Source organism: Polyodon spathula, chromosome 17 (assembly GCF_017654505.1).
Source record: "Polyodon spathula isolate WHYD16114869_AA chromosome 17, ASM1765450v1, whole genome shotgun sequence".
In the NCBI taxonomy this organism is placed as follows: Eukaryota; Metazoa; Chordata; class Actinopteri; order Acipenseriformes; family Polyodontidae; genus Polyodon; species Polyodon spathula.
The window spans coordinates 5,854,237-5,881,570 of NC_054550.1; the positions used below are offsets into that span (position 1 = coordinate 5,854,237).

Consider the following 27,334-nt stretch of genomic DNA (forward strand, 5'->3'; position numbering starts at 1 on the left):
GATATTTTGAAATATCACTGTCCTGGTCACAAAAGCAAAGTTTGTGGGGAATAATAGCCATTTTCTATACTTTTGAGGCATAAGCAATTAGGAAATAACACTTACTACCCAGGAATAAAAAAATAAAAAAAAATTATTACACGGTGTAACTGAAACCTATTTGATATTCTATCAAATTTGTTAATAAGTTTAACTTGATCCTATTAGCATATTATAGTTTGCTTAAATCAACATTATTATTTTTGAAGCTCCTGTCATTTGTGTTGAGCAGTTACTCGACTTCTTTATCAATGACTTCTGATTTCGTAACATCCACCAAGAAACTCAGCTCATTGCACAAGGTTTCATATCGGTAGGCCATGCGGATCTGGGCAACATTTGTCCTTCGAATGTCATTCCCTTCAGGGCCGTCCTTCAAGTAGTTAGGTCCTAAGAAATGTTGCTTTTCCTGTAAAAGTCATATATAAGTCATACTTCATTTGTTGTGACAAACAGAAAGAAGGATCATTTTTCTTCAGGATTCAATATTTTTTATGTGCTCACAGTTTTCTGATCTTCCACTGTACAATTATCATATACAGCGTTAAGTCTAAATAAAAAAGTGTACTGTTTATTAGTTTTTTGTTGTTTTTTTTTTTTTACTGACCTATGGAATGGGACCATGAAGCATTCTGCTTTGCATAAATTTATTTTTATGTATTTTTTTTAATTTAATTTTTTACAGTTTTTACCTGGTGAGCCAGTCCACTCTGCACAACACTGTTTCTTGCAATTTCACAAACATCACAGGTACTGAGCTTCCACAGCTGAGCTGCAATAGCGTATTCTTCCATCAGTGCTTCCTGCAATGCAGAAACAGGTTGTTAGTTGTACAGTGTATTACAGTACATGTCTGTGGCTCGTTGTTACTGTCGGTTTTTACCCATGTCTTTCACTTTGTATGGTCATGGGATATCCTAATAGTGAGATAGACATTGCACCCCCACCCAGTAATGCAGTAGGTGATTCATTCTTACCTTGGTGTAATGGAACTGCATGGGGTCGTCGGTGGAAAGGGAAACGCACAGTCCTTTGTGTAAGAATTCACGCAGCGGGTTCTTGGAATACTCCAGAAAGAGGCTGTTGTTGCTCAGCGGTGACATGGCGATGGGAATTTGAGCAAGATAGTACAGGTACTGGAGGACTGGACTCTGAATAAGTAAAATGCAATCAAATGGTACTCAAGCAGTCTTTAGGAGAAGATGATATTAATATGTAACCTAGGGTGCTATCTCAAAATAACCTGTTGACAGGTATGTTGTACAATAATATTCAGCACTGGATGGGGTTATACAAGCTCAGTACATCATCAGGTAATTGGGAGGTGGGGGGAGAGCAGTTTGGTTTACTGATTTAAAAAAAAAATCTATATATACATTTGTATAATTTTGAAAAAAAAAAAAATATATTTTATTAGGTCAAGGTAGTTAGTTGAGGTCTGTTTAATGGACTACCAGATGCTCAAGTTGTTTATGTGTGCATGAAATTATTTGTATATAGACATTGTTAAGTTTTAACGTTCATTAGTCTTTTACAGAATAAGTAGGCGGGTACCTTCTTGAGGTTGAGTCCATGGGAGATGTTGTCCGCTGTAAGGAAGGCTGAGACAAGGTGAGTGATGGAGCCAGCTTCCCCGCAGTGAGGCCGGAACAGGAAGGTGCTCAGTCCTCGCTCCCTTTGTTAGTGAGTGGACAGTCAGTATTGCAAGATGCATTATAGCTGAAGAACAAATGCTACTGGAAGAACGTGCATAAAATGTAAGACTTATTATCCTATAGATTTACAAATCCTATAGCTTTTTTTATATACAGTATATGTGTGGTTTAATACATTCTAGCACATACTCCCCAGCTTGAGAATCTGCATCTGCAAGCAATTCTATAGGCATATTTACAATGCTGTTCATAAGAGGAAGCCTGTATTGACATCTCCAGTATCTCATTTATCTACTTCAGTGCAAATGAAATTGTTCCGTGGCTTAATTAACCATGACTTACTTGCGCAGGTTGTTGAGCACCATGATGTTCGCGTACATATAAAACAGGTAGTAGCTGTAGGGTGGGTTCTGGTCTGTGACCCACTCCTCTGGTTTGGGGCTCTTATAGGAGAACATGTGGTCACTGTGCTTGGACTCATCATCCACGCTGTCAAAACCGGTCACCTGCACACCAACAACACAGAAGCAGGGTTTGAATTGTAAAGTATGTAACAAGAAATCATTTTAAGCCTTATCTTAGCATCCTATGTTAACATATGCTGTCAGAAATCACTTTGGGACCTCATGGGACTGCTTGGTCCCAGTCTGAGGTAGTCTGTAAATGTATGTAAAAATAAAGTACACATGAGTGCCTTCTTCAGCTCAACAAAAATAAATTAGGACTGAAAGGGTCAGTCGTTTTCGTTTGTAGGTAGAATAAAGTAAAACACATGCAGTGTAGAGGGTGTTTTCAAAAATACTAAAGCAACATGCCTGTGTATAATCAGTACTCACGTATTTCATGAAAAGATGTAGCTCCTTGTTTTTCTGTGGATTAACTGTGACCTCAAACAGAGGAAGGAAGATATTTTCCAGCATTTTTGCAAAGCTTGGCACAATTTTCTTTGATTTAAAAATGTCACTGAAAGGAAATAGAAAATATATTTGTTTTGTATAAATTACATGCCAGTCAAAGTAACTTCATCCAGTGGGGGGGGGGGGAGGGGAATAGTTTAACTTCTGGTAGTACTTATGCATTTGGAATATACATCCATCCAAATGCAACGTATATCCAAAAACACCCACATAAATGATAAACACTGCAAACAAATGTAATATTTACCATTTATATAATAAACACAATTGTATGTGCGCATGCTCAAAATCCGATTTGCATGAGACTCTGATGACATACCACAGAACAATTAAGGATTACAAGCAAAAACTATACTGTAATTGTCTAATAACACAGGCCTTAGTATGAACATAGCATGAATCGTAGATGTCTCTAGAAAATCCACAGCATAATAGTAATACATTGATCTCTTCTGGAATGCTAAAATGAATGAAACCTTGGGTGTGTTTACAGCTCATTGCACTTACTAGATCCGGGGGACTTGGATGATCCAGCGCACGTTTGGTGAGTATACTTTGTGCTTGATGAACCATTTGGCCAGATTATTCCATTCACTAGGGGATCTTCCATAAATGGATAGACGAGGCTCTGCATGCTGGTACTTGCTCTCCTCCAAACCTTTAGACACTTCCTAATACAAGTAACATGCCCGTCCAGTTACAACTTGATGCCATTGACACAGTTCACTGATTGTAAATTCATAGTTAAATCAATCTTCAGAGACAAAGCTGCACAACCTATATAGATTTGAGACCATTTTACAGCATTGAAGGATCACCCTGAATAGATAAACCACCTGTCAGTGGTTAATCAGGGATTACCCCTTAAATAGTTGTTAGTGGGGTTCCGAAAAATCTGGCGTTATACGTCCCCACGTGTTGCTGCAACTGTTCAAGTAACGTAGCTCCATTTTTTTCTTTTTCATTGTTAACATCCTGACAACTTTTTACACTTATAACTTTAAAGTCTGTTTCAAAGCTCTTCAAAATGCCCGCTCTAGTGCACTGGGCTTTGAGATCTATCCTCTAAGTCAGCAGTGCGCAAACCTTTTATATCCCGCCCCCATTTCTTAGCATATATTTTGTTGCCCCACCCTGACACACGTATTAAAACGTTAGAACTTAACTTTATATTTTATATTGTTTTTTTTTTTTTCAGGATTTAATCAAGATTTAGCTAAATAAATACATTTTAACAAACACATTCTTAAGTTTTGAAATGTGTACTTTCAGATAAAATGTTGAAAACGTATCACAAATTCAACATTTAAAATCAGTCTACATTTTTTTTTTTTCACTTGGCTAGTCAACAATTAGTTGACACATTAAATCTGGGTTTCTAACAAATAAATCTGTGACTTTAAATAACCTGTGAAAAAAACAAGTACTTTTTTTTTTTTTTTTTAACACTTGGTGTTTATCTAATAGATAAATCTGAAAAACATTATTGTTCAGCAGTGAAATCTTAAAATATATATATTATATATTATTGTCTTGCAATGCCTTTGATTTGGCATTACATGCTGCAATGTTGCCCTTCCCAGCCTCCTCTATATACAGTGCCAAAAAAATTTTTAAGAGTTTGTTTGTTAACATTTATGTATTTAGCTAAATCTGGCCTTTTTTTTATTCAATCTAGGACAAAAATACGCAAATGACATTAAATCCTGGAAAAAAACACCTGCTAAAATATTAGTGCTTTTTTAAAAAAAAAATTTACACCTAATTTTTTATCTGTGTTCACTGTCACTTGCATAATTTATCCGGTTCTACAAGTCCTATCGTGATCGTCAGTGGCTCACTTGGATGTAAGAGCTTGGACTAATCAGCTGTCATTGATGTATTTTAAGTTTTCATTGCTTTTAATTTTTAATTTTTTTATTTTTACAGAACTGCCATTTTGGTCATAGTCCCCCTTAATGACTTTGACCTCCCTGCCCCACAAAACACTGCGCAAGACAGAAAAAAAATTAAAAAAACTGGTGGCTTTTCTGTTCCGTACCACATCATGGATCGTTATTGCTGTGTTACCGCTTTGGCAATGTGGGCTATAATTCTACTCTGTTAAAAACAGACTTTAAAGTTATACGTGTAAAAAGTTGTCAGGATGTTAACAATAAAAATAAAAAATACAGGTATGTTATTTAAACAGTTGTAACAGCACACCTGGAATGCTACATTTTTCGGAACCCTTTACTGTTTAAAGTGCTAAATGGTTTATGCTGGCAGGGTGTGGTTGATCAAATTAACCCCTGAAATAGTCTAATAATGTGACTGCATTTAGTGAATTTGGGACATAATACAGTTGTACACATTTTAAAATGCATGAATGGAATCGCCTTCCAGAAACTTTAAATGAAACTATGTGCTGACTAAAATTACGTTCAATTGCATTTAAACAAACTGATAAATGATTATTCTAGTTTGTGTAATCTCTTTGGAGGGACAGTTTTTTTTTTTTTTTCTGCTTCCCCAATTCATTCCCAGACAGCAGGAGGGTGCATATACAAAAATATTTTAAAATATTTTTTAATACCTTGACAAGACGTGCAAAATATTCCCCATCCATGTAGTTGTCCGTTTTTAAGTACAGGTCCCTGAGTTCACTAGCACCCACTGGGTTGTATTTGGAATTGAATTTATCAAATCGATGAAATGTTTGTCTCCCCTGCAAAAGAAGATGGTCACGTTAAACAGAAGTGTATCTGTACCGTCATTGAAGTACAATCATTAAAGTAAATTGGTTTCAATTCAGGTCTGGTTGTAACAAATCTTTCCCACAATCATGATTCGTTTATCATTGCTGGCTGGTTACAGCATTCTCCTATACTGTAATTCAGCAAATCTGGTTTACAGTGTCCTACATTCTGTAGGTATATAGTTTTAGCTGTGCCATATAAAGGACTCTTACTGCATGGACATCCAGCGAGTCCACTGTCAAATCGTAGGGGTCCATGTGAAGGCTGTCAAACACCTGCTTCAAGGTCATTTTCTTCCCTGCCTTCTCTTGGACAATCCTGTCCGCTTCTTCTTCGTAGGTGGTCTGAATAAACTTCAGCAGGTGTTTCTGATTCATGCATGCAGCAGCGTGGATGTGGGTATCAACCTGAAGGTTAAAGGAGGGTGGCTGTTATAAAAAGCCAAGAGGTGTGCTGGCGAAGACAGCTGAGCTTTTATTTACACACTGATTTTGCGCCGCTAGCAGTGCTCAGATTCGAAGTAAAAAGCTAGGCTGTCTACCGTCACGGAGTTGTGTACCTTCCGAACATTGTAGAAGTCCCTATGGGGAACACTCTTCAGTTCTTTTAGCTCAGCCATTTCGTTCAGCATTTCATGCAAATAGAACTTTGATCCCAGGAAATTGAGCCGGCGATGGCAGTATGTTTTCCTGGTAAGAAAAGGAAAATGGGAGAAATTTAGGGTGTCCTAAAAATGAAGATGTACCTTCCACCTTGGAGGTCTTTAACATTTATTGGCACTGTGATCTATAAAGCAAATGCAAGCAACTGCAATTACAGCATTTAACACAGTAATTGTTTTATGCATTAGTATGCTTTTAGGGTTTGGTTCTCTGTAAAGCTAATGGAGCCAACACAGCACAAGACATAATAAAAAATATGCGTATATTAAAGTGCATTGTTCCTTATACGGACCATTTATTTGATGTACCTATAACTTCACAAGGGAAAAAAGTCACAGTAATAAAACAAGAGTCGGCTTATTGTTTTCAGTGGTGGACACTTACGTAGGCCCATCGGCAAGCAATGCAAGAATGTGACTCAGGTCTATGGCAAAGGTTTCCAGGTCTGGGTAAGGCAGGCTCCTGGGCTCATTGCTCTTCATCATTTTTTCATTGTCATACACATAGATAATGCCATCACTCATCTTCAGCTGGTAATTCAGGTTCTCTGGGGCGTCCATGTTGTAAGGATCCGCCCCATCTCTTGGGCAGGGATGAAACTCTGGGGAACATGCCAAACATTAGTTAGCCATTATTTCTTTTGCAGTTGAAAACCACTGTTAATGACACCGTACTAAATTCTCTTCAGCTACTTCGTATTACCTGGGAGCACCTCATCTTCGACTTTCCACTTCTCATTTTCAGCATCACGCAGAAACTGGGCTGTAGTTCTGGGAAAGCGATGGTACGCCAGTTTTGCATACTTCTCCCGAAGGAATAAAGCTTTCAAAAGTTTTTTGGCAGCTACCTCGTAGTCCTCCACTGTGATCTGTGAAAGGAGGAGGTATTACTCCTATCCATGTACATTGAATGCTTTTTGTTTCTTTTAGAATACATGTGAACAATACCTAAAACAGCCGTCCAGTTATTTTACCCCTGTTTTTTGCTCAATTTAGTACTGCAGCAAATCCCCACACCAGCTCAGTGTCTTGTGACAACAGCAAACCAATTGCTTCTTTTCAGCCAGTGGTTTGACAACGGAGGTTGTAGAGCCAATATCCACTGGGGCACAAGGGCCATCCTTGCAGGTGTCTGCTTGAGGTCACTGGGAAGCATGAAAGCAGGGGCCATAGTAGCTCAATGAGGTGAAACAGTCCCCAAATTGAAAACTGTCGTGCAGTCTGACTGCACGACTCTTCCCCGCACACCATGCAGTTGTGCCTTTACCAGATGAACCCTTCTGAGATACCGACTGAAGATTGTTTTAATATGCTGCATGCTTGTTTAGGAAACCACTGCTAAATTTGTGTAAACAGGCATGGAACTTTTTATTTATTTTTTACCTCCTCTGTGGTCTGCATTTGAACTGCTGACCATCAGCACTAAAGGTAGACGTGCTACAGTTTCGCTAAAGGGGAATAGCCCTAGTGGAGTTTGTAGTCAGTGTCTTTGTGCACACATACAGTGTGCACACAAACTACATGTTAGATGGAAATAGTTATGGCATCTATTATATGGGGTGTTTATATCTACTTAATCATATAAAATGTATAAAGGTTGGGTCAAATTGATATTCAGAATTATCAGGCTCAGAGGCTGGGCTGAGTAATCCCACACACCAGTACGTATTGCACATCAATACAGTTTTACTGCTCCTACTCTGTGGTATCCCAGTCCAAGACTTCCACTTCCAATCCCTGATGTTCTTTAGATAATTTTTCAACCTATAATCAAGTTACAATATTAGCAAAAGAGAACTGATGCAACTATTTATCTCTTGTATAATCTTAACAGAGTCGTAAATGCAAAACTGTTTAGCAAAGAGAAACCGTTTCTTTTGAGTTCTGAATATAATTGTCTGTAACACTCCTCATATGATCTTAATTTGCCTGAATGAGTGCTAAAATCCAGGCATCACAAAATGAAAACTGTAAATAGTGCCATCTAATGGAGAAGATAAAACCATCAACTATGGTGTGTAGGACTTCATGAGAAAGGAATTTGGGTCACTGAAAAACAAAATCAGTACGATGTCACTGGGGGAAAAAAACTTCCCAGTGTATGAACAACTCAATCCAAAATATAACTTATAATATCATTAAATATACTAACAGGCATCAAAATGTGCTAAGTGGGTGACTAATTAATACTTCTGATAACATGTCTAATCAAAACACATTAAAAAAAAAAAACAACTCTGAAAGATCTGACATGTTAGAGCTAAGACCACTAGAGAGGCACCAAGATCTGCTTATATATTACTATCAGTGTTTTGAGATATTTATGAAGATTATGACAGCTGCTCTACCAGCTGTTTTGAATATGTATCCACTGGTGCAAGTGGCTAAATGTGTTACGAAATGTACAAAACAACGTCGGATTCTGTTACCCCAGCACAGTAATCTCCACTGATGGTGACTCTCTGAAACTCAGGAACGCTGTCCGTCATGGAGGTCACGGAGGAAGCAGAGGGAGACAGGATGGGGGAGATGATTGACATAGCCCAGTCTGTGTTAACTGGGATCTGGAGAGACATGGAATGGGAGCGAATCATCTTGAAACTCTTCTTCCTAAAAAAAAAAAAAAAAAACCCACAATGTCAGTCCTCATCATCATGTCAGCATGTTCAAAAACTGGTCAGCTAAGCCAATAACACAACATTCACTACAATGTTCTACTTTACTTAAAGGGAAAATTTTATATTCAATAGACAAATGTGGCAAAAATAAGTAAACACTGAAAAAGCTTACAGCATGTCAAAAGGTTTACATTTGAAATTTAAACAGGGCAAACCTTGAATCAAGAAACTGCTATATGTTCAAGATGCCTAGAATGAATACCTTGCTGATTTATTTTTTATGTTCTAGTTATGGCAGTGTATCTAATAGTGATCTGCAAATTATTATGGACCCACTGACTTAAAGGAAAGGTGTCCAACAGTACCTGGCACAAAGTTATTTTGGACTACTTTGTCAGATGGTCCTCGTTCTTGTCATGATGCCCTCTCTGATTTTCACCTCAATGTTTGCCCCAGGATCTTCAACACTTGAAGTACATGCAGTCTGTTTAATTGAACCCAAGGTTATTGAGATTCCTGAGATACATACAGTCATGCTCACCTCTTGGCTGTCTCCTCTGAGTGCTGCTCAGCCAGCTCCTTCTGCAGCTGCCTCTCCTTGGCCTCTATCTGCCCAATGGGACAGTCTTCAGCCACGTTGAATATAGCCAAGCCATCCGTGGTGTCCTCCTCTCGCAGGGCTGAGGCGTACACCCTTTCAGCCGTCAGACGCACCTGCTCGTCCACCTCGCTGAGCGAGACCTTCGGAAACTGCCTGGGCATCTCTAAAATGGAACGACATGGATACAGCACCTTTCATCCAAATCTAAACACAGAACAGTACATTCTCTAGAATTATAAACCAGTTATAAAACTGGGAATGTAAAATACTGTGAAGTACAACAGTTGGGGCAGTTCTGAGGCTTGTACAGGAGGCAGATGTTGATTTATCACAGGGGACACATATGCTGTAAAATGTTAAGAACATGCAATACCCAGAAAATCATAAAAACACTGTCCTTGAACAGGAACCTGTTGTGTGATTTAAGTTTGTCCTTACAACTGCCTCTACTATAGCCACTGTGGCAAGCTGAGAGGAACCTAGAATACATCTGGGCAATGATGAGTTCTGGCATCACATGTGCCGACACCTTGTAGATGCTCAATTGCACAATGCTTGGTTCGATTCAGAACTGGAAACCAAGAGCCCTGCTGTTTCCACTTTATTGTTAAACATTTATTCCAAATCAGCAATCAGTGAAACTATCGAGGTTGCCAGTCCTTTTGGGCACCACTGTACATTGAATTATATCCCTGTGCATGCTGTATATAGTCAATAGTTACTCAAGCTTACCTCTTTGAAAATAAAAATCGTAACAGTTAAGAATAAGTTAAAAATGATTGAACTTAATGGTGCAACATTTATGGCCACACCTGTATCCATGGAAGCCAGTCATAAAGCAATGGGTGAAAGCAATCTTGCATACAAGCCCTGAATACTTCTACAAGCTTTATTTATTTCTCTACAAACATTTTGAATCCCATGTTTATCTAGCCTAGCAATATAAAATGTTATACTTAATCTTATGTTTTTATTGTAAAGAATTATCCTGTTTTACAACAGTGGAAAAGTTCAGTTTTCTTTCTTCTTTAAAAGGACATAAAACAAGTTAATAAAAGTGGCCGGTTTCTCGTTTCAAAACTTGTTTCCCAAGACTTCAACTAACAAAAGCCAACTCCCAAAATACCCTGCCTGACTGCATAAGCAGTGTCTTTTAATTAAGGAAATAAGAAGGAGGCTGTCTCTGTTAAGCTCAACATGCTTCAGCCAATCTGACTAGAAGGCATCATAGAATAGTTAAAGGAAGTTCACTAAATTGAAGCGTGTATCTCTGTAATAATCTGAGATCCTTTAAAAGCCTCAGAAGCAGTTTGTGCGAGGGACAACATACCATGTTATTAACAACACAGAAATGTTAAGTACAGGAAATCTGCCATCACTTAGGAAGTCAAATCCCATTTTCTTAACATCCCCAGGGTTCAAACTGGAATTAACCCTCGTTCCATCAAGACAGAAGTAAACCAATGAAAACAGACCGGGCTGAAAGTCATTAAGTGCAAATTCACATGATCACAAACGCATAACAAAAATATGGCAGTGATTTTTTTCACTTAGATCGACAAAGTGATTTTGTTTAAATCTCTTGTTATGAAGTAAAGCAAATACCTGTGTCAAGTCCAGTCATTTTGATCCCATGCAGCCACACACATAGAGTATGTTTTGCTGCATTGACCTATATAGCACTTTGTGAAAACAACATCCTCATGCTTGCACTGTATGTTGTCACCCATATGCTCTGACTGGCACACTTGATGTTGTCACATGTTGTTTACCAGTCTGACAGCCGTGTTTGTGTAAACATATCGTCAGATTCACACACTGAACATAAGAACATAAGCGCATAAGAAAGTTTACAAACTAGAGGAGGCCATTTGGCCCATCTTGCTTGTTTGGTTGTTAGTAGCTTATTGATCCCAGAATCTCATCATCTTGAAGGATCCCAGGTTGTCAGCTTCAACAACATTACTGGGGAGTTGGTTCCAGACCCTCACAATTCTCTGTGTAAAAAAGTGCCTCCTATTTTCTGTTCTGAATGCCCCTTTATCTAATCTCCATTTGTGACCCCTTGTCCTTGTTTCTTTTTTCAGGTCGAAAAAGGCCTTTGGGTTTTCAATAGCTTTTAGAATTTTGAATGCTTGAATCAAATCGGCATGTAGTCTTCTTTGTTCAAGACTGAATAGATTCAATATTTAAGCCTGTCTGCATATGACGTGCCTTTTAAACGCAGAATAATTCTGTTCGCTCTTCTTTGCACTCTTTCTAGAGCAGCAATATCCTTTTTGTAGAAAGGTGACCAGAAATGAACACAATATTCTAGATAAGATCTTACTAATGCATTGTAAAGTCTTAACATTGCTTCGCTTGATTTATTCAACACTTTTCACTATATATCCAAGCATCTTCTTTGGCTTTTTTTTATAGCTTTCCCACATTGCCTAGATGAAGTCATTTCTGAGTCAACATAAACTCCTATGTGTTTTTCATAGATTCTTTCTTCAATTTCAGTATCTTCCATCTGATATTTATAATGCAAATTTTTATTGCATGCGTGCAGTACTTTACACTTTTCTCTATTAAATGTCATTTGACCTTTTCTGCTTCAATGGTGTTTGCCACTCCTCCTATTTTTGTGTCGTCCGCAAATTTAACAAGTTTGCTTGCTATACCAGAGTCTAAGTCATTAATGTAGATTAGGAATAGCAGAGGACCTAATACTGATCCCTGTGGTACTCCACTGGTTACTTCGCTCCATTTTGAGGTTTCTCCTCTAATCAGTACTTTCTGTTTTGTACATGTTGATCACTCCCTAATCCATATGCATGCATTTCCTTGAATCCCTACTGCATTCAGTTTGAGAATTAATCTTTTATGCCGGACTTTGTCAAAAGCTTGTAGAAGCTTGTTATGTCTGATACTATGCCCTTCAACTTTGGGTTTATGTTTGGTACATCCAGGCTAAATATGAAGTGTTAATTAAAGATCCTTAGGAAGATCTTGCCTTAACCAATTTAATAACAGATAATTATTGTACACCTGTGTGCACTATCCTTGTCGTTCTGCTTTGTCACAAAACTAAAATTCACAAGGCCAATCACACCCTAGCTGCATATATGCTATTAATATAGCAGAGTACTGTATGTACTCTGCTTCTACAATTAAGAGTCATTTGAATCTAGCCTTTAAGCTATTTAGACGTTCATGCTCAGAATATAATTGGTTTCCAGTAACATACATTTGGTAATACCTGTCTTGTGACCCCACCTAAAGCCAGTGCTACATTGTCACTTGTAAACAATGCAGGCAGTCTGTCTGTTTTTCTAATCAAAAAACATTCCATGTAGCTAATATTATAATACAATATTTTCCATTACTGGGTGTTACCTCCGGGATCAGTTTCCCAAATATTCCAACATTGATCCCAAGTGATGAAAGTAGAGGAGCGGCACCATAATAATAGATTGTAGATCAAATTTGCATTCTTTGTTATTTATTATTTTAAAAGAAAAAAAGAAAAATTATTTTAAAAGTTAAAAACAAAGCAACGTTTCGGCCCTGATGAAGGCCATTATTATTATGGTGTTGCACCTCTATTTTCATCAGTTGTAATCAAAAACCATTGCCATGTTACCATAGCAATGTTGTTAGTGCGTACAAACATCAGTCCAGTACCTCTGTATTCGTTGTTACTCTTGTGATTTAGAGCCTGCACCCACTGTGGGTCCAGCTGATAATATTGGGCAAGCTGACAGGTTATTATGGTTTTGAGTACACTGTGCTCTGCTCTATTTATGGGAGTGTCAAGGCAGTTAACAGTGTCAACAATATGGGTCGACAGTTAATCTTGGTCTATTTCAGTGCATCACAAGATAAACTTGGAGTACTGTTAATGCTTAAACAGGTGGCAAATCTGACTGAAAAGAATAGCAAAATCACAGTACAGTAGGACCCGCCTATAGCAGCTGCTCTGAATATATATATATATATATATATATATATATATATATATATATATATATATATATATATATATATATATATATAGAATTTACATGCATATATATTATCTGTACAAAGACTAAGGTGGTCCTTAGGACTGTCACTATAAGCTGGATATTTCAAGCTATAGATAATAAGGTCGCATGTTCATTTAAATGATTGTAAATCTGATTATTAACTTTATTTTAATTTAAAAAGGTTCCATTTTGCCCTTTTGTCCCAATACCATAATTGAAATATCTCCACTTTTTGTATTGGTGTAGCCACAGAGGTATTATTGAACTATTCCTCAAGTGACAGCCCACTGTTTTACTTTTAACAGGACATCTCAAACTGATCCTATGATGATGCGAGTTTAATTTGGTAAGAAATGGAAGTCAAGTGCGAGAGAAATCGTTATTCAATAGATATACATTGTCTAAATGGTGGTCTGAAACCATATTGATTAGATAATGGCTTACCATTAATAATGACTCCTCCCCTGGCTTTAAGAAAGCATTTTCTTATAATTTTCAAAGAGTGCAGGCTCATACAGAGGGTCCTCATAATCCCATAACAAGCGCAAGGTTAGAGTGAAGTGCATCCTGAAATTACTACACAAGGCTAGGAGTTTACGTTTTAAAAATGTGTGTTGTAGATTGGTGCCCTACCACACACGTTAGGCAGATAAGGTGTAAAGCGATGATCTAATGATTCTGGACTTAAAAGTAAGAAAGTGAATGAGTGCATGAAAGGCTAGGCAATTACTGTGTTCACCTGGTATAGTGTGACAGACAGACAGATGGACACAATCAATGATGACTAAAAAAATGTAAATGCTGAATCACATTGTATTCCCATATACAAACAATATGTGTGCTCTAGTTGCCTTATGGATATGATGTGCTATTTGTCATGTTTTTATTAATTTTTTTTTTTATATTGCCAGCTTGACTATTTGCTTTTTTCCTTTTTCGATTACCAGTTCAGGAAATTTTTATCCCATTATTTCAGAGGACTATGTACAACGTTATAATGTATGTTCATATTAAAGTTATATGTTCATATTGAAAAACTGTTCTCTTGTTTGTAAATTACAGCTGTTACACAACTCGCAGCATTTCCTTACCTCCTGCAATCAGCAATGCCTTCTCTGTTTGAACTTCACTCATGATAATATACTGCTGCGTTATTAATCAGCACCAGCGCTGTGCGGTGGGTATCAGATCCTCACAAACTGACAAACTCAAGCTGTTGAGCCTAGAGTTCTCTTTTCTTGAGTCTCTGTTTTTAGAAACATGAAGCATCATTATTGAGACAGAGGTCTTAAGCCTTGTTGAATGTCACCACCACTTGTAAACAAACAGCAGCCAACTCCAATCCCGTCAAACTTTCAGGGGACCTTAATAGTTGTGAACTCACAAAGCACAACTAAAGAACAGATTTCTGAGAGATTATGATCCTGGAACCTTGAATCCCTTACAAGCTGTTGGCAACTATAGAGTCATATTAAGGTATTTCACAGTGGTGATGCATTATAAATTATATTTATCTAACAATTCTAAAAGAAAGCCACACATGGTGTTTTCTAGCAACTGCTTATTGATTTCCAAAAGAGATCATGTAGCTAATCTGTCACGGTGCCTAGATGAAGGGCTCTCACATTGACCTTGGCTTATGCTAATACAAGCAGCATAATGTTACAGCAGTTGGAGCTCAAAATAAACATTGTTATGTTATCAGTGTTATGTTATTTTCATGTCTATAAGCCATGTCTTTCATCACATCATTTTTTTTTTTAATTTGGTGTTTAAACTAATATTTGCCTGCAACCTGTAAAGGAGAAACCAACTCGGTAACTTGAAACCCTAAACTTACAGGTGCTGACCGCCTTGTTTTTCCCCACTCCCATAACCACACCCAATTCTAGGTTACTCACATGGCCTTAACTAGCTATGAGGACACCGAAGTTGTGCTGATGTTCATGTAAATACTCTGGTAAAGTACAAAAGACTCATTTTCTCTGTTGGTTTGAAGTGTAACATAGATTTACAGGTTGAATAGTGAATATCAAGCAGTCATATAAATACTGCCAGCTATAGCTTGAAACCTAAGTTTGACCTCGGTAAAATGTGTCTGGTTACGGCCCAGATTATGCAATACAGCCCTTACATGTAATGATGTCCCAGCATTTTGCAGCTGCTACAATATAAAGCAAGCACAATGTGTCCAAACCAGAAAGAATGGTTACCTGATTATCGGTCCCCTTTAGAACAAGAAATGATTAAATCCTGTCTTCAGTCTTCTTGATTGACAGGAAAGGCAGCTCTGTATGTGCACCTCAGCCCTGTTCTGCCTGTGGCTGTGCTCAAACAATGTATAAAGGTTCCTATTACTGGCTACTGCTTTAGGAAAGCCACGCCCAATATCCAAGGTAATATTTCAACCTGCAGGAAAACTGCTTCTCTAACTGAGTAGCCAGACAATGCTAACAATTAAGAGAGCACTTAGAATGGGAATACCTACAGTGCTAAGGTCAGTCCAATGATTAGCCCAGAGATTTTTCATCGTGCTCAAAGTAAATAAAGCAAGATGTCTCCATTCTTTTACTGATCTGGAGTTTAAAAATAAGTGTGTTGTCATATCCGGAAAGAATTTTTTTTTTTTTAATTGATTCAGCCAGTGGAGCTGCACAAACTGCTAGATCATATAACTGAGTGCTTTCCGAACTGCTGTAATGGATATCGCTACACTGAATAATGGTGGAAAATACCAGCCCTAATGCAATTCAACTAACACTGAATTATTGTTGATAAACGAAAAAAAAAATAATGCCAGAATGGAATTAGATAAACAGTACCATGCAATATTAAAAAAGTAAAATATGGTTACTGTAAAAAAAAAAAAAAATAATAATAACAGGTGATTTGCAGCCTGTTAATCACAATTAGAGAAAAAAAAAACCTACAGACTCTTGCAGTTTAATCATTGATTTAAAGGAAAATGCCTAGACATAAAAGGTTATACTGTATCTAAGTGCATTTTTTTGTAATGCTGTTAAGTGCCTGGTTTCGTCCTACTAGTTAAGAGCATACAATAGTGTAGGAAAGAATGGTAAAGCATAGGCATGCTTGCTGGATACAGTAATATTTGAAGTTGCCAACACAATTATCATTGTAAAATTGTGTTCCTATATTGGGTAGACCAGAGTGCCTTGCCTAATCCCTGTGTGTATAACAGGCTGTGTTTCTCTTCTCCAGTTCATTCCAGTTCTTTCCAGCCCATCCCAGTTGTTAGTTTGCTGTGTATGCAGAGACATCTGGAGGTCAAGTTGAAATGCTCTCCTTAAATTTGAAGAATGTTCCCCCCAAACTGTGCCTCTTAACTGTAAGCACATATGTGGTTTAAAAACTGGTTTAAGCAGATAACAGGGAGTGTTGTCTTCTTGGCAGGGCGTGTCCATGTCCCATGATTTAGACTCTAAATAAAACACATCTTTCAACACCACACTCCTTTTCAAAGCACAGTAATGCTCAGAGAAGTAAGGTAAGAATGGTGAAACAATATGGAAAATCTTTATAAAGGCAAATTTAAAAGCAAAAAGCAAGCATATTAATTAAATACAGGGAATTTGGACACAGCTCCAAATAGAAACAGATTGTAGGTACCATATTTGGACTTAAGAGTTGAAAGCAGCAGAAATCCAATAAGAACTTCAGACCTGTATTAGACCCCTTCACCCTTTATGTGTAGTTAGAATAAGCACCTTGGCCAAGCAGTTATTGGTAGTGACCTTAAGTGTACTGGATAGTAAAATGCTTTCTTAGCAATCCCTTCTGCCTGAGTGTACTTTTTTTTTTTTGTCAAGGCTTTAAAATGAAATGTAAGCCTTAACTACTTCAGTACCGCTATTTTGAAACCGATAGGCTGTTATTGTATTAGAAGTGAACAAGTTGTGGTCCTTCTCACCCGGTAATGGAATGGCCGCGTGGTCTGCAGGATGAATCGTTCAGTCAGGGAGCGTAGGTTCGCGTCCTGGCTGTGCAAAGTCGAAGATCTTTGCTGGGGATTCTGGAGGGAGTGTCAAATTGGCCTTGGTGCTCCCACAAGCTAGGGAGACAAAACCGGAAGGGACTGTTTCTCCTGATCATGCTACAGTGGGCCCTACTGGCCAGGCACCTAGTGAGCTCAGGTGGGTACCTCCAGGGCTGGTGGCTTTGTCCTCCATAGGCCAGTAGCTCACTGACATACGCTCTCAAGTTCGTGGGTGTAAAACAATAAAGTGGCTTAGTCATGGGATTGGAGGACACCCACTGAACCTTCAGTTCTCCTGAGCTGGGTGGCAGAATCACTGTGGTGAGGAAACATAACTGGGCATTCTAAACTGGGAAGAAAATCCCTAAAAATGCACAATAGTAAATGTTACCATCTACTGTGCAGTGCATAGATTCATACCGTTTCCGTATGCAAAAGAGTGCTGTTTCGGGAGTTTCTCCAAGTTCCTTAACTTTTTCCTCTGCATCTTCTGATCCTGATTCATCTTCCTGTGATACAAAAGTGAAAACAAATTACACTTGATACTTTCAATGGAACCTGGTAGCTTGTGATGTTCACTAGGTTCACGCAACCGCATGCTGGTCTCGAGCCAGAAGCTTTTAAACCTTAAAGTATTCAAAATAGAGCTCCGTCTTGACCCCTAGGGTTCCTAACTTGTGTGTCTTCCTTCCTTCTTTCATGGTACACCTCTGTGTATTTTCAGTGTATCCCGAGACTCCTAGTACATAACTTAAGTGTAATCCAAAACTTATTGTACTGTTGTTAAAATCTTCACACTGAAGAATATAAATACATTAAATTTATATCACACAATGATGCAACTGTTCCTTCAGTAAACTTTTGCTTTTATGAAGAGTTCAGAATTTATATTCAAAGTAGCTTGGTCAGGAGAGAATTGTACTGTGGCACACCAATGAGAGGTGCATGTTAAGTATAGGTCTGGTAAGGTGCAATAATGCACTGTGGATTTTACAGTGTCTGCATACAAGGGAAAGGTTAGAATACACTGTCAACAACACCTGGCTTTTATGGCTACACTAGGCCTGCCCTGCTTGTCTTTAGAGAAATGACGAGTCAGAAGCACAGCTCAAGGTTACATTATCAGCTTTAAAGGGAATATCTGCTTCCTGAGTTTGTATATCTTACTAACCCCCTACAGTATTGCCTTAGATCAGTCCTTCATTCTTCAGAAATTTCAAGATTTTTGCATTTTTCACATATTGTTAGTTCCTCTGTTATTCTGGAACCATGCTCAAAAATGAACTGATAGAATCATCAAAGAGGAACATCAAAATGAAAAGGAGAGAAGCTCAATGAGGCAGTAACAGCCAAGCATAAATGTAAATTTTGTATTGATGAATATTTTACCTTACAAGGCAGTCCTAGTTTGGGAGCGTGGCACCATCACTTAAATCTATAGAAAGTGCTGAGAGTGCTAGTCACAGAGAACTGAAGTGTGACAGGAAAAAGAAACTGCAGCACAAATATCTTCATTCTGTGCACCAGTTAGCCCGACATGAACACACTTTCTTTCTGTTACATACAAATGATCCCAGTTTAAATACTTCATCTAAAAACAAGTGGGGGAAAAAATACAATTCTTTCAGTTGTTTCACTTCTAGATCAGTTCCATAAATAGATCACCGGATATTCAGACTGTCTGCAGCTGTAGCAGAACAGAAAATGCAGTTAATTTATGAGCAACAAGACCATATAGCTGAGTGTGGTTTAGTTTTTCAAATGAGAAAGCAATAGATAGGACAATGGTCAGATAACCGATGGATGCTTCTATTTCAAACTGGTTTTAATGTGAAAACCGATATTTGCTTTCTTACAGAAGGTGCAATGCATTGATAAGTAGTATTACTCTTTTATTTTCAATGCTTTTTGACTAATGTAAGTCGGGTTTTGGTGCATTGAAGTATTTTGCTGTTATACAAAAATAAATGCTTTAAGCCAGCTGCATCTCAACAACAATTAATTGGTTAAGCATAAAAATGGCTTCTTGTCCTTTAAAACAAAGAAAAATCGCTTGTTTTTTTCCCCCAAAAATGAATAAGGAAGTAAGGCAGTTACTGGATGCACCAAGCAAACTGAAAAACGAATTGCTGTGCAAATATGATCTATTGTATTAGTTGCTATTAGTCATCTGTCTAATATGATTGTTATTTGCACTGTAGCATAGCATTAATAATTATAATGCACTTACCTGCTAGCCGTCTCTAAACACTATGCTTCCTCTTGCCAGAGCGTAACAGGAAATGTTGTCTGGGGGAGGCAACGGCTGAAAAGCTCTTGTATTTTATGTTCAAGTTGTGGTCATGAGTGATAAACGCTGTCAGTATGTGCAAGAGTGGAGCATTAACTATTTGTTCCCAAGGTGCTCAATGTATTTTTTTATTATTTTTGTTAGGAATCTTGACCAGTTTTCTTTTTACATGAAAGATTAGAGCTTTATTAGCCTATCTAGTTTATGTGTAAATATCTCAATCATATCGAATTTCCTAAAAAAAAAATTAAAAATTAATATATTAATATTATATTATATATCAATATTCTCAAACGTTGAAAGGTAGAAAATGAGTGCTCATAGTAATAAACTACTGACCGGCTCCAGACAAGTCCAATCATGCTTAGAATGGAACATTCTTAAGTTTGGGTAAAATGGGGTGACTTGATATTAATTTGTGATTGCCTTCCCATATTTTAACCAATAACAAACAAGTATTTTCAGAACATAGCGTGGAGTGTGTAAGAAAAGACATAGGGAACGTGGCAGGGCTTGAGTTACGCTCTGTTTTCTGTAGTTAGAAGGGGGCGCTATTCCACTACTGCCACTATATAGGTAACGTGGCTGGCGGTCAGGGCTGGCCAGTGGAAGAAATAACAACCCAGCTGCAGAGACTGTAGTTCAGCGCTTTCTGTGCACTTTTAATAAACACAAAACAAACAAAACATAGGAACATAATAACAGTTTGAACAAAACCACCCGTAAACACACACAGCACAAGCACAACACCCAAGCACAGCTATTCCTGTTCTCTACACTTACTCACGTTTTACTCACAGCACACTCCTCACCTTTTCACCCAGCCCCTCTCCGCCCCACCCCTCTCCGCTCCGCTCTTCTCCTAACTCCCCCAACACAACCCACATAAAAAATGAATTTCTCTATTCTTTTGTAGGGCGTGACTAGGAGTAATTAACAGCCACTCATTCCATTACCACCTGGCCACATTCCACACTGTTCCAATCACACCTCAATCCCTCAATTAAACTCAATTTCCAGCACCAGACGCATGATAACCATTGTTTCCTTGTAAAGAGTGGTTGTGTATTTGTCTCAAAATGGAGTTTCTAAAGGAGGCCTGTTTTGCATGGAATTCTGCTGCCCCCTTATGGTTATTTGTGTGCTAGACTGTTTTCTCTTCTTAGCTGTGAAAGCACTGAAGCGTCTCCTTGTAGAAAATCCCAAATGCCACGATGCTATTTGATCCCGTCTTTTCACTTTTCACTTTTCACGTGGGCCATTAGTTCAGTCTTTATAGTATTAATAGTTTGCAATTGGCCTTATGAGATGAACAACAAAGCCTTTAAAAATAATTATAAAAGATGCTACCAAAATAAATCACAACACATAGCTTAAGTTGTTTTGTTGTACACTACAAGTACCAACATGCAGAATAATTGCTATCATTTAATATCATTACATTAAATCTATGGAGGATGAGCATGTAAAACCTTTTTGTCAAATTAATTTGAAGCTGCAATTTTTGTATTTCGATTCAGTTTTAGATCAATGCTGACAGTGCAGAATTCTTCCATTCAAGCTTTTTGCCGTACCATTTTTTTTATATTCTGCAAGGGAGGTTTCAGTTGTCAGGATGCCAGCTTCCAATCACCTTGAATCACGCTAGCCACTGCACTGCACATGCTCCTGCCACTGCAGAGGGGTGTAAATTACACCTTCAAGCTCTATTGAAGCTCAGGCAATGACACAGAAATGTTATATTTCATACTGCGGCCAAAATCAGCTCTCAGAAAACATTTATTTTCTTTGCTGCTTGCTCTCTGTACTTCTAACTTATCTCTGAGCTGTAAGTGCAGCCGTTAAATCCCTATGCACAGGCAATGCTCATTGTGACCTTCATTATCATGATTGCAGCTCATTATTTGTGCATGTTGATTAATTTTTATTGCTCTTAAGCTTACATAGGCCACAGTGCAAAATAATTGCCTGGCCGCTAGGCAATCTGGATTTTGCAGCCGCATTTGTTTGCACTAAGCCTATCCTTACATCAGCCCCTTTATGCGGTATTGCATTTGTAAATGTGTCTTATCACCATTCAGCAGTCTACAGTATTGTTTAGCTTTGTTTAGTGAAATTGTATTAGCGATGTTGTTCAAATTGGAACCATTGAATGCATCTGCAGTTTTTCTATGCTTTTTCCGTGGTAATTCTATGCATTTATCATAGTTTACCATGGTTTTCTATGCTTTTGTATATGCTTTACAATACCTCTCTGGGCTTTACAATGCTTACTTATGCTTTACCATGCTTATACTATGCTTTAATACACTTTGATATGCAGAGAGCAGCATAGCGCAGAATAGCTTTCTTTATCACCTAGTCTAGTTTATGATATATGCTTACTTTTCAGACCTTGGCCTTGTCTTATTTACGTCCAAGTAAGTGTAATAAAATAAACTGGTATATACTTACCTATGTGTCCTCCTTGGCTTGGTGTGGTCTGGGTGCCGTCTCCTGCTGTTGATGCCTCGAACTTGGGTGCTGAAAAACAAATAGTTTGCTTAATCTATAAAAAATATATAGAATTCCTTATTTTGTAGTTGCTGCTGCATAGCTATATCTAGGTCACAAGCTGTGACAATTGCATACCCCCATTGGCTCCTGACCTGAGCTATTGGAATTATTTCTTTGGGTCAAGCGTTCCCTGATGCTGCTGCTGTAATTTTTTCGAGAATGCTCAATGGCAGTCCCTTGATTTGATTAACCTATACACTGCTGGGATACACCACAGCTGGCATTTTGCAGCACTTTGAAACCCCCTGGATTGTATCACCAAACTGTGTGTGGTTATCCTAGGATTACCCTGCTTCACAAGGATTCTGATTTATATCGGTGGGTATAGGTCGAAACCCTTAGCTTCCTATAGTTTAATCTTGGAGGTACAGTGGAAGAGGTTATACTGTAGATCTGTGAGCAGCCAATTGCATTAATTATCTACAAATTAGAGGTAAAACAACTACACATAAAATGCAGCAAAATTGCATTTTCCATATGGTAAGTGTTTTGGTGTGTGTGTACAGTACTGTATAAGAGGCAATGTGGGTTCAGTTTTAGATAACATTCTTCTGGGAAGCCTTGTGTGTATTAATTGAGAGATTAGATTATTTGATTTGACAGCCTTATGATTCTCTGTCTGGGGATTACAGATCATTTAATATCTGTCTGTAATTACCTGTCAGGATTTTCCTTTTGATTCTTTTTATTCCTTGGAGGCTAACAGCAGCCACACAAACTCTAATACTGACAGACAAGCTGTTCAGCAAACAATAGTTAATTATTTTGTTCCCTTTGTTCTCCTTGCAGTGCCTCAGGATAGTAACACAGCTTCTGCTGATGAGTTTGCAGGAAGCTTCTAAGCAGGGATCTCCAATCCTGATCCTAGAGGACCAATGTCCCTCCTTGTTTTTGTTCCAGCTATACCCTAATTTACTTAATTGGATCAATTAAGTGCTTATAAGAAGAAGCTTAATTGGTCCATTTAAGTAATTTAGGGTACAGTTGGAACAAAAACCAGGAGGGACACCAGCCCTCCAGGACCAGGATTGAAAGTTCCTGTTCTAAAGGATTTTGAACTGGTTAACCAATAATATTCTGGTCACTGACATATATTTTAGATTTTATTTTGACTGCTTGAATTATGTACAGCAGGGGGCACCAAATATTAAAAGTTTATGTAATAAAAAAAAAAAAAAAAAGCTGTTGTTTGAATGTTAAAAATATAGAATTAGCAGTATATCTGTTAAACTACAACGTATTTCAGACACTAGTAAATCAATCATGTTTTCAAAGACATGTTTACTTTTTCAATTCTATTTTGGAAGCCTCAGGGTCCTGTTCTTTGGCTGACAAATCTCCAGATATGTGAAATCACAGCAAGGTGGAGTCTTGTTTATAGTCTAACATAAAATGAAAGCCATCCTGGCAAGAAGCCACTCAAGATTTAAATTTCTTAGCAGAAAAGTCACTTGGCTGGGTTTCATTTACATTAATGTAATCTGCACCTTTTCTTCTAATCCTGCTTTCAGAGACTTAAAAATGGACATTATGTTTAGTCAGCTGTTTTATATAATATATAGATATATATATATCTATATATATATATATATATATATATATATATATATATATATATGTATATATATAGATATATATATATATATATATATATATATAGATATATATATATATATATATATATATATATATTATATATATATATATATATATATATATATATATTATTATATATATATATAATATATATATATATATATATATATATGGTGTTTTTAGTGTGCCCAATAAAGTGTCTATACACTCTCTGACATCCAGTGTAACTTGTACTGACTGAATACATTAAGGGTCATTGTGATTCGGCACCCATTATCTTCCACAATAAGTCTTTCTGCTTTTTCACAATAAATATTAATACTTTCCTTGCCTCTTGCAATATAACCTTTACATGTCTGTGGCTAGTCAAAAGGAAGACTTTGTTTTGCAAAGAAAAGCATTTTGAGTATCTAAACACTAGATGGCGATGTTGCCATTCAGAACGGCTCCTACCTCGGCACACTGGCACGTTCTCCTCGTCTGCAGATAATCAAATATTGTTACGTTGCACTACTATGCTGTTGGCGCCAAACCATAACCCTTATGGTGACCCTAGAAAATCCTTTATCCTTCTCAAAAAACAAGCATTCTTTATGACCATATTTGGGAAATTTAGGAAGGAACAGCAATGGTTCCTTAATGTACCATTCTGACAAATAAAATATATATATAGTAAGTGATTCAGTACCATTCTAATTGGTTTGTTACAGTACTAAAATGTTAGGGATGAGCAAACAGATATATAGCATCCCTAACTGCTATTGTAACTAAGAAATGTAAAGAAATACCATTCCAACTATATCAATTTTGAGAGACCATACTTATGCATGGGTTCTGCTGGGATCAGGGTTTCCCGGTCAAGTATGTGAAATATTTATAGTGCAGTTACACAGCAAGTAAGGATGATTCTGTGTAGCCACAAGGTCACGGGTTTGAATGCTGGCCTCATTAATAATAAAGGGGTTGGGATTCTTTGGTTAATACTTAGCTGGCAGGGAGTAGGGAAGAGCATAGCAGAGGGTACCCCCAGTGCTTAGGCCAGTGGTACTCAACTCTGGCTCTCGAGATGTAGTCCATTCCAGGTCTTTACTCCAAGCAGGTTCTAATGTACTTAATTGAAACTGCTAAGAGGCAATGAACTAATTTGGACCCGGTTGGAATAAAGACCAGGACTGGAATAGATCTCAGATTTGAGTACCATTGGCTTAGGCAGTCAGTGCATCACTGACGTTCCTACTGGAAGTATACAGGACCAGGGAGTTTAAGATGTACCTAATAACTTTCTTTAATTTCTCTCCCTTCATCTGTGTCTTTCAGGCTAGTGTACTGTTGCATTGGTCTAGTCTATACAGTAAAGTCAGTGAGTATTCAGTAAAATGAGCCACAGTCTTGTAAGTAGCCAGTTCTATTATTCAGAAATGGTTTGGTTTGTTGTGATATTGGGCAAAGAATTCTGGACTGGATCCATGGATTTCAAAATGTGCTGGCATCACGACCTTGTCAGCATTTAAAACTGCAACTACAGGGGGAAGATAGACAAGCATTTGAAAATCTCCATCATCCAGAACTGACCAAGCAAAAGCAAGGGAGCACTTCAGTATATGCAAATATGTTTATTGTTTTACCATATTACAAGTGACAAAATAGATTAAACAAAATATACAAATTTATAATAACAAGTCTAGCATGTACAAAAAAAGAGAAGTTTACTACCAGTTTTTAGCACTTGACATCCACGATACAAACAAATGGTAAAAAGAAAATGCTACAATGCCCTTATACATAATATATTCACGTATAAAAATAACTCTATCTCCAGAAGTACAGTTACAAGAAACAGAAACTTAACACTTAAATATCGACAATTTCAATACATTATATACACCACAGGCAATAAAATATATAGATTGCACTTTTCTCTATAAAGATTAAGTTCAAGTATGATGCAATCCATTATGGACTGGCTTTTAATGTAAAGATTCCCTATTGAGGGAATCTAAAGAAACATACAGTGTCCAAACCCAAGATGCCTTAATACAAAACAACAACTCTCTTCCTATATTTTATCGGGGGGGGGGGGGGGGGGGGGGGGGGGGGGTCATCTGGTTGCTGGTGTTTGAAACCAGAACCAGATTTTAGCTTAAATGGATAGATGATTTGGAATAATCACAACATCTGTATGCTGCTAATTTAACCACCTTCATTGTTAAAAAAAAAACAAAAAACAAAAACAAAGGGGCAATTTGGATGCACATTTCTCCTTTTTCTAATGTGTTTTGGAAAGCAGCAATACTTTCTGACTCTTCCATGCAAAGTAGATAAATCTACTCCAGTGAAATTCCTTCTGCAGCGGCTGCCCTCGGCCTCGGCAGTGGCATAGATTATGACTGTGTCCTTTGCCACCATATAGCCAAGTCCCAACTTCGCCCTAGTTAGTTTCAGCCACCTGGTTCTAGTCTGCTAAGCACTTCTGACAGTACAAGTCAGTCCTCAAGACATTTCCACCGCCTTGGAAACAAAAAACAAAAAAATGTGACAGAATGGACTTGGCAGGAGTCTCAGGCATCTGTAGAATTTTGGAATTTGTTGGAGTTTCAGTTTTGTTAAGCGCTGCGCTCCCCTCAAGTCCGTTTGAGGATTTCTTGCAGTTTCCCTACTCGGTTGCTGGTCCCGGACCAAACTGTCTGCAGCTTCCTCCCCAAAAGCTGAAAGATGACTTTGTGTTCTGGCACTGATCTCCTTCTCCTCCCATAACCCTTGGGGCTGATTTTGCTCAGCGGGGCAGTGTTGTCCTTGTCTCTGTCTGTGAGCTGGTAGAGACGGTGGGCCAGCTCGTGCACTGTACACGTCCCCAGGTGGCATCCTGATCTCAGGGACTGGAAGTGGTTCACAGAATTCCTGTACCTCTTCACACGGATATTAATACCAGTACTATAAGAGAAAGGGAGAGAAAAACAATGTGTTAATCGACACCTGTCAGGCTTCTTAATTTAGAATACTAAATCCAGATCTATTACTTTTTTTATTTCTTACGAAATTGTTTAATCGAAAATAGCAACGACTTTCAATAGTTTCATTTCTTATTCTTACCTAGAATGGGGAGTCAGAGAATCTTTGACTTCTTCAGGTTGGACATACAGCTGTTTGTTGGTGTCCAGTCCTTTCAGCTCAGAGCTGGGCAAGCTGTTCAAATCCCTTTTCACCCTGTTCAAGGTCCATGTGTTTAGTCTGCAAATCAAGTAAAGATACCATGAGAAACTGATCAGTACTGGCTGGATACTGTGATAAAGCCCAAAACCAAAGTAATACATCCTGATAAATAAATAACATATTTATATATTAAAAGAGACAAATTCCCAACACACACACACACACACACACATATATATATATATATATATATATATATATATATATATATATATATATATATATATATATATATATATATATATATGTAAATAAAATGATGAATTAATGCACAAAAAAAGCCATTTACCTTTTTTTCAATTCTGAAGTTAAGTCCAGTTTTGCTGTCTCCACTTTCAGGACAAATACAGTTAATAAACTCCAGTAGAGAAGGACAATTTGAAGAACCAGTTTCATTTTGACTGAAAACCTGTTGAGGAAAAAAAAAAGATTGTAGTCAGTCA

At 37.7% G+C, this 27,334-nt stretch overlaps 2 protein-coding genes across 7 annotated transcripts; both read right to left on the minus strand.

Annotated features, from left to right (window-relative positions):
- Nucleotides 1-69: 69 nt before the first annotated feature.
- LOC121329887 (AMP deaminase 3-like) lies at nucleotides 70-19,555 on the minus strand. Of its 6 annotated transcripts, XM_041275868.1 has the most exons (16): nucleotides 19,470-19,555; nucleotides 17,660-17,748; nucleotides 9,170-9,392; nucleotides 8,440-8,620; nucleotides 6,714-6,879; nucleotides 6,396-6,612; nucleotides 5,909-6,038; nucleotides 5,562-5,756; nucleotides 5,187-5,318; nucleotides 3,119-3,282; nucleotides 2,531-2,657; nucleotides 2,037-2,200; nucleotides 1,594-1,714; nucleotides 1,017-1,190; nucleotides 732-842; nucleotides 70-448 (listed from the first exon to the last, which is right to left on the minus strand). In XM_041275868.1, exons 2-16 carry the CDS (start codon nucleotides 17,742-17,744, stop codon nucleotides 272-274), a joined length of 2,367 nt encoding a protein of 788 aa, XP_041131802.1. In that variant the 5' UTR covers nucleotides 17,745-17,748; nucleotides 19,470-19,555; the 3' UTR covers nucleotides 70-271. The 6 variants fall into 6 exon arrangements, with proteins under 6 accessions (XP_041131802.1, XP_041131805.1, XP_041131804.1 ...); XM_041275871.1 differs by lacking the exon at nucleotides 19,470-19,555 and having other exon boundaries at nucleotides 17,174-17,745; XM_041275870.1 differs by lacking the exons at nucleotides 17,660-17,748; nucleotides 19,470-19,555 and adding an exon at nucleotides 15,456-15,785.
- Nucleotides 19,556-25,758: 6,203 nt separating this feature from the next.
- LOC121329540 (pro-adrenomedullin-like) lies at nucleotides 25,759-27,334 on the minus strand. The gene is made up of 3 exons (XM_041275151.1): nucleotides 27,181-27,334; nucleotides 26,772-26,909; nucleotides 25,759-26,612 (listed from the first exon to the last, which is right to left on the minus strand). Exons 1-3 carry the CDS (start codon nucleotides 27,285-27,287, stop codon nucleotides 26,303-26,305), a joined length of 555 nt encoding a protein of 184 aa, XP_041131085.1. The 5' UTR covers nucleotides 27,288-27,334; the 3' UTR covers nucleotides 25,759-26,302.

Coding starts and splice junctions, on each gene's coding strand:
- LOC121329887 (XM_041275868.1), bottom strand. CDS start 17,744: ATGAATCAGGATCAGAAGATGCAGAGGAAAAAGTTAAGGAACTTGGAG. Junction 6,613..6,713: donor CGAAGATGAGGTGCTCCCAG/GTAATACGAAGT, acceptor CATGTTCCCCAG/AGTTTCATCCCTGCCCAAGA. Junction 3,283..5,186: donor ATTTTGCACGTCTTGTCAAG/GTATTAAAAAAT, acceptor TACTTGTATTAG/GAAGTGTCTAAAGGTTTGGA.
- LOC121329540 (XM_041275151.1), bottom strand. CDS start 27,287: ATGAAACTGGTTCTTCAAATTGTCCTTCTCTACTGGAGTTTATTAACT. Junction 26,910..27,180: donor ACTTCAGAATTGAAAAAAAG/GTAAATGGCTTT, acceptor CTTGATTTGCAG/ACTAAACACATGGACCTTGA. Junction 26,613..26,771: donor TCTCTGACTCCCCATTCTAG/GTAAGAATAAGA, acceptor TTTCTCTTATAG/TACTGGTATTAATATCCGTG.